The sequence below is a fragment of the Artibeus jamaicensis genome, unplaced genomic scaffold, assembly GCF_021234435.1.
Source record: "Artibeus jamaicensis isolate MK-2021 breed Jamaican fruit bat unplaced genomic scaffold, CSHL_Jam_final scaffold_847, whole genome shotgun sequence".
Classification (NCBI taxonomy): domain Eukaryota; kingdom Metazoa; phylum Chordata; class Mammalia; order Chiroptera; family Phyllostomidae; genus Artibeus; species Artibeus jamaicensis.
In genome coordinates this window covers 11343767-11358355 of record NW_026522057.1, presented here as the reverse complement: position 1 = coordinate 11358355, position 14589 = coordinate 11343767, and the positions used below count along the sequence as shown (strand labels likewise).

The 14589-nt window shown below is 43.5% G+C and overlaps 1 protein-coding gene across 1 annotated transcript in view; it reads left to right on the top strand.

The window, feature by feature from the left end:
• Positions 1-1891: 1891 nt before the first annotated feature.
• HDAC1 (histone deacetylase 1) overlaps positions 1892-14589 on the top strand; it is a 34171-nt gene continuing 21473 nt past the window's right edge. The window contains exons 1-2 of the mRNA XM_037149424.2: positions 1892-2031; positions 12199-12311. Of these exons, the coding sequence (XP_037005319.2) occupies positions 1983-2031; positions 12199-12311 (162 nt within the window). The 5' untranslated portion in view covers positions 1892-1982. The remainder of the gene's footprint in view (positions 2032-12198; positions 12312-14589) is intronic.

Genomic DNA, 14589 nt, shown 5'->3' with positions numbered 1-14589 from the left:
AGAAAAACAAAATTCTTTTGCACTCACATTTTCATTAAAAAGTGAGAAAATGAAAGACATCTTAAGATGGCAGCGTGTGTGAAGGAGGATGGGGGAAGGCATTTCTTTAAGAAAGTGAAAAAGCATTCAATTTTTAGAATATGCAAAGTGCTTGAATAAAATAATATATGATATATACATTATATCATATAACATGATACATCATATAATATGTATATATATGTATATAATATATATTATATGAACCCATTTGCATCTGACTGACCTCTGTTGGCATTTTTGTAATTTCTGTTCTGCATTTTATAAAAAGTTGCCATACCCATGGCGTTGTTTGGACACCGTATGCAGCTATGGAGTCTGTGAACTTTGTATTCTTATTCTCTCCATTTTATAAAGAGAGAAATGGAGGCCAAGAAAGATTCCTAGGTAGGGAACAGCACAGAACTGGTAATAGAATTATTCCCTGGTTCTTGCTGTTTCTATAATAGATCTGTTACCTTTATTTATAATTAATGGCTGAAATGCCGTTCCCAAGTGAGGAACACAAGTACCCAAGCACCCTGTAAACTGTAAAGAGGCATAAAAATGTATCTTATTCACTGTAGGACCACTAGTGAATAATTTGTTTGGTACCTAGTTAAGTACCCACTAAATATTAATATTGTTGTTATTTTAGCTTTAATAGCCCATCTCAGTGTTTTTCAACTGACTTTCAGCTTATGGCCAGTTGATTGATCTAGTGCAATGGTTCTCAAGGGCAAGGTGGGGGGCATTTTACACTCCTTCCAATCCCTTCCCCCCTTGCCCTGAGACATGCAATGTCTGGAGATAATTTTGGTTGTCACAACTGGGAAGGAGTAGAGGCCAAGAATGCTGCTAAACATCCTACAGTGCACAGGACGACCCCCCACAATAAGGAATTATCCAGTCCAAAATGTCAATAGCTTCAATAGCTTGAGAAACCCTACACCAGTATAAGAGGGCAGTTTCCTTCTGTCTAAAGCAGGGGTGTCAAACTCATTTTCACTGGGGGGTCACATCAGCCTTGCAGTGCCTTCAAGGGGCCAAATATAATTTTAGGACTGTATAAATGTAACTACTCCTTAACAGTTAATTGAGAGCTCAGTGCTGCCAATGGGTAGAAACCAGGTCCCCGGCGCCCGGATTGGCAGGCCTTGTGTTTGTTACCTGTGGTCCTAAGGCACTCCTTAGCCCTCTTAGGTGACTGCATGGGGCCGTAGCCTTTGGAGTAAAAAAGATTGGGTTCTTCCCTTTTGTTACAGTGTCTCTGGTGCATACCAGACATTCAAAATATGCTTACAATTGAAAACTGAATTTAAGTCACAAAGACCTCAACTTCATGATGTTTATTTGTAAAATGGGGATAAAAGCCCTCCTCTAAAACTGTTGTGAGGGATTACTGGAATAACTGAGATAACCTTGGTAAAGTACTTGGTCGACTGCACTTCCATTTCCTTCGTCAGGTAATTTCTCCCTCCTCCAGATCTGAGTTCTAATCCAGCTCAGCACTTTCACTTGCTGAGTGACCTTGTGCAAGTCACTTTTCCTCCCCCGTAGACCTCGGTGGATTCTCTGTAAAATTACAAAGTTAGCTTCTGATCTCCAAGCACTCTTCCATCCCCTAAATGGGACTGTGAAGTTTACGGACCAGCTTTCTTCCCCCGAGACTAATGGTACGGTCCCTAAACAGCTCCCCCACCCCCCTGTTGCTGGCCTTGGTACAGGCCCAGGGGGCCCTGGGGCTGCCTCTCCGGGCTGCCCTTGCCCCCTGCCGAGTTCCGGGCCGTCCCTGCGGAAGCTGATTGGCTGGAGCCGTGCCCGGGCTGCGCGGCTATAGGTGAGCCCGGGAGGGGCGGGCGGAGCAGCTGGAGACCCGCTCCTCCCCCTGGGTCGGTCGCTGAGCGGAGCAGCGGGCGGGAGGCCTGAGGGACCGACTGACGGACGGACGGGAGGCGAGCAAGATGGCGCAGACACAGGGCACTCGGAGGAAAGTCTGTTACTACTACGACGGTGAGCACTGTCCTCGCAGCGGGGGCGGGGCGTGGCCAGGCCGAATCCCGGAGCGGGAGGCTGGGAGAGGCTTGAGACGTTGGGGAGAGGCTGAGAACTGAGGCTGGAGGGGAAAGGAGGTCGGGGCTGAGGGAGGAGGCTGAGAGGAATGAGGTCGGGCGGAGGAAGGAGGTCGAGACTGAGGGAAGAGGCTCAAGAGGAAAAGAGACTGAGGCTGAGGTCGCGCCTGAGGTGGGAGGCTCAGAGGAATAGAAAGGGGGTCGAGACTGAGGGAAGAGTCTGAGGCCGAGAGGGTCGCTTGGAGAAGCCTGAAATAATCTTGGTCGGGAATTCTGAAGTCTGATGGGGAGCGTTTGAGGGGGTGGGATTCCTAGAGGGGAGGCTGAGTCTGAAGGGGAGGGTAGAATATGATGGAGAACGTTGCAAGGGTCTATTTTCCTGCTGAGAATACCAAGGTCTTCCACTGCCCCTTCCCTTCCTCATCCTTTTTGGGGAGAGTCCTTCAGGGATCACCAGCTAGTTGTCACCTCTGTCCCTTCCCCAGTCTCTGAGCAGGACCTGCAGTTGCTACTGGGAAATGCGGTCCCTGGGGTTGGAAGGAAAATGATTCAACTTTTTCATGTAGCAAAAATCTATCCAGCAGCTTACTCTGAACTAGGTAGCGTTTGGGTGCTGGGGCCAGGGGGGTGATCAGTTCACTTCTCCTCTTCAGCTCAGTTTGGAGGCGGGGACAGACAGTGGCAGTGCTCTCCAGTGCCTTGCTGGGATAAAGGAACGTGGAGTGTTATCGGGGCTACGAGAAGAGGCACCCAGCCCAGCCTTAAGAGTTAGCGGTGAAGGTGCCTTCTCAGTTAGGACCTGAAGAGCAGGAGTTACTAGCCTGGCACAGGGAAGGCAAAGGTGAAAGCAAGTTTGGAGGTGAGAGAGAGGACAGCACCTTTGGAAGACAGCAGGTTTATTTGTATTCAGTATGTCTGAGGCAGAGTGTAGAAAGAAGGTAGGGAGCAGGGTAAGATTGCAAGTGATGAGCCTGGAGAAGTAAGTGGGGACCTCATCATGAAGGGCTGGGCATACTACCCTAAAGAAGGTGTGCTTTATTCTGAGGGCACTTGTGAATCATTGCAGTTTTATGTGCAGGCTAGTGACGTCATCAGATTTATACTTTAGAACTATCACTCTGGGACAGAAATTAAATTCGTGAATGTTGGGGTAAGGAAGAAAGCAAAGAGCCCAAGTTTCTGATTTGGGCAGTTTGATGCTGAGTATTTGGAGGCGATCATGTCAGTTGATAACTTGGGTGGCTTTTTTTTCTTTTTTAATAGATACTTGCATACTTGTTGAGATGTCTGGGGGATATCTAAGTAGAGGTGCCCAGTTAGGCAGTTGGATATCATTCTGGTCTGCAGTTTATAAGACAGAAATGAAAAGATAAAGATTTTTGATAGTTGTCAGCATACAAATGGAAATTTTATTATGGAAGGGGACACAATCAATCATCCAAGATGTATAGGTGGAAAAGAGAGGAGGATCCAGGGTGGAATGCTAAGGAAGTGGACTGAGGAAGAGTCTAGCGTTCTTCATGCTCTGTACTCCCAGTCATAGCACTGTCACTGTGTATTGGAATTGCCCATTTATTTGTTCGTACTTTTTTTTTTTTTAAGATTTTATTTTTATTTATTTATCTTTAGAGGGGAAGGGAAGGAGAGAGGGAGAGAAACATCGATGTATGATTGCCTTTCGTGCGTCCCCTGCTGGGAACTGGCCTGCAGGGAACCTGCCTGCAACCCTGGCCTGGCATGTGCCCTGACTGGGAATTGAACCGCGATTGTCTGGTTCTTGTCTGGTTCGCAGGCCGGCGCTCAATCCACTGAGCTACGCCAGCCAGGGCTTGTTCGTACTTTCTACAGAGAGTAAATGTCTAAGGGAGAGGGACGATGTTTCTTCTCTATGCTCAACCACCAAAACAGTGCTAGCTCCTAGTAGGCTTTTAGTAAATATTTGTTGACTAAATGAATAAAGATACATATGGAACGGCCAGAGATGTAAGTGAACCAGAAAGTATTGGGTTCCCAAGCCGAAAGAGGGAGGGAATGGCCAGGTGTTGGCAAGAACTGTGAACTGTTTCCTGTGCAGGTTTTGGAATTAAAGAAGTGGGTAAAGGAAAGATCAGGTTGAACCCTTTTTAGTGAAGCTTGTCCAGGGCAGAGAGAGAGAGGGTTGTTGATAAAGGGAAGATATAGTGGTTGAGAGTCGAGCATATTCAGATTCTTATGGAAAATAGCCAGAGAGCCCTGGCTGGTGTGGCTTAGTGGATTGAGTGCTGGCCTGCAAATCAAAGGGTCACTGGTTTGATTCCTGGTCAGGGCACATGCCTGGGTTGCAGGCCAGGTCCCTATTGGGGGGCGCTTGAGAGGCAACCACACATTAATGTTTCCCTTTCTCCCTTTCCGTCTCTCTAAAAATAAATAAATAAATAAAATATTTAAAAAATTAGCCAGTGAGAAGGGGAGGCTGAAGATAGAGGAACTAGAAATGATGGAGGTTCATGAGGAGGCCGGTGAGATGCACACCAGAGCACAAGTAGGGACACTAGTCTTCAAGAGAAGCTCCTTTTTGATGAGAAGGCAAGTGGCAAGGAAACATTTAAATGTAGGTAAGTTTGGTGTGGCTAGTTGAGGGAGTTTTCAAGATGAAGTAGAATATTCCTTTTCCTGAAAGCAGGGGAGAGCAGTTGTCACAGTAGTAATCTCGAAGAGAGATAGCTGTTAAATAGCTGCTGTGAAAATGGGAGCTAGGAAAATAAATTTGGAAGGATTGCTGGACAATGGTGAGGGCACATTTGAGGCTGGATCCTATAACTTTGCAGCCATATCAGTTTGCACAGTTTAGTGATCTCCACACTCCTGGTTTAAAAAGAGAAAAATGGAGCCCTGACCAGGGAGCTCAGGTGGTTGGAGTGTCATGCTAATGTACTAAAGTTGCTGATTTGATCCCCAGTCAGGGCACATACAGAAATCAACCAGTGGTTTCATAACTGAGTGGAACAGCAAGTTTTTCTCTCTCCCTCTCCCCCCTTCCCTCCCTTACTCCCCACCTTTCAAAATCAATAAGTAAAAATTTTTTAAAAAGGGAAAAGACCCAAAGTTTAGAGAAGAGATTTCTTACTTTTTTAACTTGTAATTTTTTGTTGATTTTTAGAGAAAGAGGGAGAGAAATGATGATTTGTTGTTTCTTTTATTTATGTATTCATTGATTGCTTCCTGTATGTGCTCTGAATAGAGATTGAACCCACAACCTCTGCGCATTGGGGTGATCAACTGAGCCACAAGGCCAGGGCGAGACTTCTTACTATTTTTTTAAGTATATTTTATTGAATATGCTGCTACAGTTATCCAATTTTTTTCTCCCCTTTATCCCCCTGCACCCTGATCTCCTTTTCCTCTACCATCCCCCCCTTAGTTCAAGTCCAGGAGTCATACATATAAGTTCTTTGGCCTCTTCATTTCTTGTACTATTCTTAATCTCCCCCTGTGTATTTTCTACCTACCATGTATTTTTCTACCTACCAATATTCCCTGTATCTTTTCCCCATTCCTCCTCTCCCTTTCCTTGATGATAACCCTCCATGCGATCTCCATTTCTGTGATTTTGTTCCTGCTCTAGTTGTTTGCTTAGTTTGTTTTTGTTTCTTTAAGTTCAGGTTTTGTTTTTTTTTTAATATTTTATTTATTTATTTTTCGAGAGAGGGGAAGGGAAGGAGAAAGAGTGGGAGAGAAATATCAATGTATGGTTGCCTCTCATGAGTCCCCTGCTGGGAACTGGCCTGCAACCCAGGCATGTGCCCTGACTGGGAATCGAACCAATGGTCCTTTGGTTTGCAGGCCAGCACTCAATTCACTGAGCCACTCCAGCGAGGGCTATTTATTTTATTTTTGGAGAGTGGGGAAAGGAGGAAGAAAGAGGGAGAGAAACATTGAATGGTTGCCTCTCATACATCACCAACTGGGGATCTGGTCTGCAACCCAGGAATGTGCCTTGACTGGGAATTGAACCAGCAACCTTTCAGTTCATAAGCGGGTGCTCAATCCACTGAACCACACCAGTTAGGGCCCATTTGTTCATAGTTTTGATCTTTTTCTTAGATAAGTGCCTTTAACATTTTATATAATAAGGGCTTGGTAATGATGAACTCCTTTAACTTGATCTTAAAGATAGCTCCTTTGTCTTATTTGGGAAGCACTTTATCTGCCCTTCCATTCTAAATGATAGATTTTCTGGATGGACTAATCTTGGATGTAGGTCCTTGCCTTTCATGACTTTGAATACTTTTTTCCAGCCCCTTCTTGCCTGTAGAGTTTCTTTTGCGAAATCAGCTGATAGTCTATGGGCGCTCCTTTGTAGGTGACTCTCTCCTTTTCTCTGCTGCTTTTAAGAATCTATCCTTATCTTTAATCTTGGGTGATTTAATTATGACATGTCTTGGTGTGGTCCTCCTTGGGTCCAATTTCTTTGGTACTGTTTGAGCTTCCTGGCCTTGCATGTCTATTTCCTTTGCCATATTGGGGAAGTTTTCTTTCATTATATTTTCAAATAAGTTTTCAATTTCTTGCTCTTGTTCTTCTTTATGCACCCCTATGATTCAGATGTTGGAATTTTAAAGTTGTCCTGGAGGTTCCTAAGCCTCTCCTCATTTTTTTGAATTTTTGTTTCTTCTTTCTGTCCCGGTTGAATGTTTATTTCCTCCTTCTGTTCCAAATCATTGATTTGAGTCCCAGTTTTCTTCCCTTCACTGTTGGTTCCCTGTATATATATATATTTTTTTTTTTTAAGATTTTATTTATTTATCTTGAGAGGGGAAGGGAAGGAGAGAGGGAGAGAAACATCAATGTATGGTTGCCTTTTGTGCGTCCCCTGCTGGGAACTGGCCTGCAGGGAAACGGCCTGCATCCCAGGCATGTGCCCTGACTGGGAATTGAACTGCGATTGTCTGGTTCGCAGGCCCACACTCAATCCACTGAGCTACACGAGCCAGGACTGGTTCCCTGTATATTTTATTTCACTTTGTATAGCCTTCACTTTTTCCTTTATTTTGGGTCAGTACTCAAGCATTTCTGTGAGCATCCTGATTAGCAATCAATGTTTTGAATTCTGCATCTCATAGATTAACTATCTCCTTGTTGCTTAGTTCTTTTTCTGGAGGTTTTTTTTTTTAAAGATTTTATTTATTTACTTTTAGGCAGAGGGTAGGGGAAGTAGAAAGAGAGGGAGAGAAACATCAGTATGTAATTGCCCTTCAGCACCCTCCCACTGCCCACCCTACCTGCCCCCGCTTCCTGTACCAGGGACCTGGCCTGCAACCCAGGCATGTGCCCTGATTGGGAATCAAACTGGCAACCCTTTGGTTCAATGGCCAGCATTCAGTCCACTGAGCCATACCAGCTAGGGCTTCTTCTGGAGTTTTGATCTGTTCTTTCATTTGGGCCATATTTCTTTGTCTCAGCACACTTGTTATGTTTTAAGGGGTGGAGACTTTGGTATTCACAAGGGCGAGACAACTCACTTTGCTGTGTTGTGGTACTGTATGTGGGGGAGGGGTCAGAGAGGGAACAATGCCACTTGCTCTCTTGTCCTGCTTTCAGTCATTTTCTCTACTACCCACAAGCAAACTGGGCCCTTCTGGTGCTGATTCCTGGGTGGGTGGGTTTGTGTACATTCTGGGATTCCTTGGGTCCCTCCAACAGACTCTCCTGTGAGACTGAGAGTTTCTCCCACTGCCGAAACCCCCCACAGGTTTTTATAGCCAGAGGTTTTGAGGCTTTAGTTTCTGTCATTGGACCCTGGGTTGCTCAGTTTGTCTTGTTCCACAGTTGTTTCTCCCAGTTACCCACATGTGAATATGGGACCACCTGGTCCCCCAGCCTCCGCCTTGCCACGTGTCCTCTCTGCTTCAGCTGCCCGTCTCTGCCCCTTCTACCAGTCTTGATGAATGTTTCTTCTTTAACTCCTTAGTTAGTTTCCTTGGCAGTTCTGGTCATTTTTTGTTTTTAAATTGGTTGTCCTTTTGGCTGTGCGAGGAAGCAAAGTGTATCTATCTATGCCTCCATTTTAGCTGGAGTTAAAAAGTTGAGACTTTTTACTTTTTAAGAAACTGTAAGAGGAGGAAGTAGGTGAGGACTGGTTGAAAGAAGGTGCAGGGATTAGCCAAAGAATATGTATGCAGGACCCAAGGACATGGAGAATGGTGTGGGGATTGCATAAGGGAGTGGGGTGGGGGACTGGGTGGAGAGGGATAAAGGAGGAAAAATTGGGACAACTGTAATAGCATAAGTAATATTTTTAAAAAGTAAGAAATAAAAGAAACAGTTTTTCAGTGAGGTCACTAGCTTGAGACTCAGATTTGCCTCTGCTACTCAGAGGCTTTGTAGTATCAGGCAAGTTACTTTACTTTTATAGCCTCATGTCACTCTCCTGTGAAAACAGTGGGGAGAGCACTTGTAAAGTTTAAAAGTCGTATCTAAATAAAAAGAATTATTTCATTTAAAGTCTCTCAGCAACCTAATTAAAAATTATTAAGAGGGCATATTTAATAAAATTATTTAAGAGGATGGCATCTCTGGACCCTACCCTCAGGTATTCCCTTAGCCGTCTAGATAAGGTATTTTGTATCTTATAATTGTGGAATACCTATATGCTTTGTTCGGTATATCTTCCATAGACATGTCAGTGAATATGATACTTCATCTTTGAATATTTTAAGTATTGAAATAAAAAAATAAGAAATGTGAAAAATGCCTGGCTGGCGTGGCTCAGTGGATTGAGTGCTGGCCTGCTAACCAAAGGGTCATTGGTTTGATTCCCAGTCAGGGCACATGCCTGGGCCCTGGCAGTTGTGGGCCAGGTCCCCAGTTGAGGGCAGACAAGAGGCAACCACACATTGATATTTTTATCCCTCTCTTTCTTCCCTGCCTTCCCCTCTCTCTGAAAATAAGTAAATAAAATCTTAAAAAAAAAAAAAGAAATGTGAAAGAAATAGATAAGTTATCTTAGTTCCTCAAGTCTAAGCCTTGGCTAGATCCAGGCAAGGGAGTTGCTAGGGATCAAGGCCTATACCAAAGAATGGGTAAGCAGGAATCCAGTTATTTATCATGAAATTGGCCATGTGACTACTGACTGCCGATAAATTGGATCTGCATCTGGATGTCTCAGCCAATACCTTGAGAACCTACCTATTCTACCCAATCAGTATGGCTGATAAGATTATTTGAGGGGCCCTGGGGACAACTTTTTTGCTCACCTTCCTTGCTACCACATCTCAAAGTCTGTGTCTGCATAGGACAAGGGTCCCTATTGAATGCCATTTATAAGCTGTACTCTGGCTTGTGGCTCTGGCTGAGAGCATAGTCCCTGCTCTCAGAGGCCTCACTAAGATTAGAAGAGGATGGAAGGACATTAGATAAAAAGTAAGGAAATCTGAGTCAAGTATGGACTTTTAGTTAATGTATCAATGTCGGTTCACTAGTTATAACAAATACTTATTTTACTAGTGTAAAATGTTAATAATAAGGGAAATTGGTTGTGTGTATCTGAGAACTCTCTACTGTCTTTGTAATTTTCTGTAAATCTGCAGTTGTTCTAAAAAATAAAGTCTGTTTAAAGAGAAATAGAGAAGAGGATAAGATCCTAAATATCCAACTGTTTAGAAATTTCTCATTACCCCAGGCTGTGCCTATATCAAAGAGAATTGGAGTGTGGCCTGGATGCCGTTGGTGGCATTCCCCACAGTACATTGATCCCTGGAATGAAGCCTCTTTTTGGCACCAACCAAACCAATGGGTTAGAGGTTGGGACCTTTTTTTCACGGATGCTGAAAAATCTGCCTCATCCTGATGGACTCCTACGGAGAGATCTTTGGGTGTACAGTTCACTAGGTTATGGAATATTGTTACAGGAACTTTCAACCAAGTAGACTCACAGAGCCATCTAGATTAAGTGCAAACTGAAGTAGGCACCTAGGAAACCCAGTGTAGCTTTTAGCACACTGGATTTGAAGTCAGAAGAGTGGACCCCAGATCACTCATGTGCCATTTTGAGATTCAACTTAACATCTCTGAGTCTCAGTTCAAGTCTTTGAATATTTATTGAGCTTCTGTGATATACAGGGTATACTTGTCCTTGCCTTAAAGGAGCTCCCTAGTCCTGTGGATATAAGTAGATATGTCAGTAATTCAGACACAAAACAAAATGAATTAAGTGCTATATACAAATTGTCAGGAAAAGACCATTTATTCTGATCAAGAATATGTTCGGAGCTTGAGCTGGGCCCTGTAGTATGAGATCATCAGAAACAGGACTTTCCAGGTCAAAGGAACAGTCTGAACTGAGAATATTTGGTGAAGGCAATTGCTGTGTTCAGGATGCTGATAATAATCCAGTGTGTTTAGAGCAGATACTGGCAAACTTTCTGTAAAGGGTCAGATAGTAAATATTTTAGGCTTTGCATGCCATATGGGTGGATCTCTGTCACAATTATTTAACTACTCAGCTGTGCTATTATAATGTGCAGTCAGCTGTAGACAATATATAAACTCAGCATGGCTGTGTGCCAGTAAAATTTTATTTGCAAAATAACAGGCATCCAATTGTATTTGGCCCAAAGGCCATAGTAGTTTGTCTACTGGCAGCTAGAGGATAGAGAGGGAGAGAGTTGTGGAAGAGGGTGGTGTGGTGAATCTGGAATGGTACATTAAGAAGGTCCTTGAATGCCAGGTTACTGAAGTTCCTTTTTTATTATTATTATTAAAGATTTTATTTATTTTTAGCCCTGGCTGGTGTGACTCAGTGGATTCAGCACTGGCCTGCGAACTAAAGGGTCACTGGTTCGATTCCCAGTCAGGGCACATGCTTGGGTTGCAGGCCAGGTCCCGAGTGAGGGGCACATGAGAGGCAACCATGCATTGATGTTTCTTTCCCTCTCTTTCTCCTTCCCTTCCCCTCTCTCTAAAACTAAATAAATAAATAATTTAAAAAAAAATTTTATTTATTTTTAGAGAGGGGAAGGGAGGGAGAAATAGAGGGAGAGACACATTGGTATGTGAGACAAACATTGATCAGTTGCCTCTCATACACCCCCAACCAGGGATCTGGCCTGCAACCCAGGCATGTGCCCTGACTGTGAATTGAACCAGTGACCTTTTGATTCACAAGTCAGCAGTCCAAGCCAACTACCCCAGGCAGGACTGAAGTAGTTCTGTATTCTTCATCCTGTGGGGTATGGGAAGCCATTAAAGATTTTTGAGCAGGAGAGGGGTGGTGATATTATCAGAGCTGTTTTTGAGGGAATGACTGGTGATAGTAAGGCAGATACTTTAAATTGAAGGCAGAGGACCAATTAGAAGGGTATTGCTATAGATGAAGCAAGAGATGATAGAGTAGTTTTCTATAAACTGGGAATAAAACTTCCTGTCTTAACTGTTTTATACAGTTATTGTGAGGATCCAGTAAGAAAATGAACGTGAATGTGCTCTGACACCATAAAGTGTCACAATGTGTAAGAGGCGAACTGTGGCTTAAAATAATCTTCAGTATTGATTGTTATTTTTCTTTTGTGGGAGTGGATTCCTTGGAGATACAGTGTCACCTCACTGGCTACTCTTCCAAGTAGTTTTGGAATGAACCCCTCACACTTTCTAATAGTTCTAGTAGTGCCTGTGAGTCCCAGGGGAAGAAACTGGGCTAGAAGTGACATTCATCTGACCTCTCCAGGATCCGCTGCTTTTTTTTTCTTTTGGAGTTATCTTTCCTTGAGATGCATGAGAATTTTAGAGATTACAGTGAACCAGAAAGAGAGGTTTGTTTTGTGTGTGTGTGTGTTTAATTTTTTTTTTTTATAGAGGGGGTGAGAGGGAGAAAGGGTGAGAAACATCAATGTGAGAGAAAAACATTGATTGGTTGACTTATATACATGCCCCAGGGGACTGAACTTGCAACCCAGGTTCTGACTGGAATTGAACCTCCACCTTTCAGTTGATAGGACAGTACCCAACCCAGTGAGCCACACTGGCCAGAGCCAGAAAGACAGTTTGCCTAGGAGTTTATTGGGAAAATTCCTGGGTTCTTTTGAGAGTGGGTCTAACTATGTCACTGAAACTGTCACTCTTTCTTCTTTAGGGGATGTTGGAAATTACTATTATGGACAAGGCCACCCAATGAAGCCTCACCGAATCCGCATGACTCACAATTTGCTACTTAACTATGGTCTCTACCGAAAAATGGAAATCTATGTGAGTTACTGGGAGCTCTACCTCCTCCTGATCTCATCAGCTCTGGTTTCCCTTAGGTCATTTATTATCTTCTTTTCTTTTTAAGAGTTTATTTATTTATCTTTAGAAGGGAAGGGAAAGAGAAAGAGAGAGGGAGAGAAATATCAATGTATGGTTGCGTCTTGTAGATCCCCTGCTGGGAACTGGCCTGCAACCCAGGCATGTGCCCTGACTGGGAATCAAACCACAGTTGTTTAGTTCACAGGCCCGCGCTCAATCCACTGAGCTACGCCAGCCAGGGCTATTATCTTATTTTCTTAAATACTCATTCATCAAACATGTGTTGAGTGGCTGTTATGTGGCAGACAACCACTGTAAATTATAGAAATTCTGTTTTTGAGGAGTTTACTCTTGTGCTAGAGACTGACATGTACACAGATAATTTATAGTATGTAAGTGCAACAATTAAAAAATGTTCAAGATATAGCGATAAGGGGGAATGTAGGAGAAAGGGAGCCTTGGGATGTTTCCCAGAGGTGATATCTGAGCAGTTTCAAAGGTTGAATGGAATCTAGCCTGGAATTCAGGAGGGGGACTCGTATTCTAGGCCAAGGGAAGAACATATACAAAAAGACAGAAAGGTAAGAACAATCTGGTGTATTTGGGGAAAATACAAGTAGTTTAGTGTGCAGGTATTACTATAGTGTAAAGTTCACAGGTGTAAGTGAAGGCCGCTAGAGCTGGAGAGGTCAGTAAAGATTGGATGTACTGTACTAAGCAGCTCTGATGGGCCAGGGTCAAACAATCCAGTGCCTAAAAACTGTGTGATTGGGGCCCTTGCTGTTGTGGCTCAGTGAATTGAGTGCCAGCCCATGAACCAAAAGGTCTCCTGTTCGATTCCCAGTCAGGGCATATGCCTGGGTTTGGGGCAGGTCCCCATTTGAGGGTGTACAAGAGATGACCTATCAGTGTTCCTCTCACACATCGATGTTTCTCACCCTTCCTTCCAGTCTCAAGATAAATACATAAAATCTTAAACAAAAAAACACTTTATTAAAATTTTAAAATGAAAGGCTGAATGAAACAAAAAAGTTGTGATTGGGTATTGAACTAGTACCAAGTGTGTAGTAACTAGAGAGTGTAGACTGACTCAGCTTTTAGTGATCTCTGCTGCATCTTTCAGTTTTTAAACAGAAGCTAGATATCCAGATTATTATGTAAAACCTCCCAACAAAAATCTCCAACAAGGACTTGTTGGCCCAATTTGTTCTTTTTTTAAGATTTTATTTATTAATTTACTTTCTTTAAGAAACTTTTTTTAAAGATTTCGTTCATTTATTTTTAGAGAGGGTAAGGGAGGGAGAGAAAGAGGGAGAGAAACATCGATCAGTCGCCTCTCATACTGCCCCAACCAGGGACCCAGCCTGAAACCTAGGCACGTGCCCTAACTGAGAACTGAATTGGTGACCTTTTGGTTCACAGGCCAGTACTCCATCCAGTGAGCCACACCAGCCAGGGCAATATTTATTCATTTCTAGAGAGGGGGGAAGAGAGGGAGAAAGAGAAGAGAGAAACATCGATGTGTGAATGTGTGAGAGAAATATAAATCGGCTGTCTCTTGCATGCCCCCAACTGGGGACCTGGCCCATAACTCAGGCATGTGCCCTGGCTGGGAATTGAACCAACAACCTTTCTGTTCACAGGTTGGTGCTCAACCCACTGAGCCACACCAGCCAAGGCAGTTTTTTGTTTAAAGCTGTACAAATAGAAACACATCAGTACATCTGTGAACAAAATTTGATCCAAAGGTTCCCAGTTTGAACCTCTTTTGGAGGCAGTGAATAATAAGTGAGGTATTTTAACGTGAAAGAGAAATAGGAATAGGCATGCAATTTAGAAGCATGGAGGCCAGTTAGGAGGCTGTTGCAAAGGTCCAAATGAGATAAATAAAGAGGATCTGGGGGCCCATGTTGCCTTATGGTAAGAGCATAAGAGTCTGTTGTTAAAGTGTGCCAGCAGCTTAAGTAACCTAGCAACAGCAGTGTCTTTCCTCACCATTCCAGAGAATGAAAGGGGATGAGTTTTCCTTCCCAGATGGCTGTGTCATGTGTCTAAGATACCATAGAGGCAGTTGGGGAAGCCAGAGAGAAGGTAGACAGGAACAGACATACCTTGGGACCAAAGGTTTTTCAGGTGTGAAAGGCAGCTGAGAATGAAAAACATAAAAGGTAGCAAGATTTTCAGGGACTCTGGAGAGCAGACTAGAGTTTAGATAGTAGAAGAGTAAGCACCGAGACCT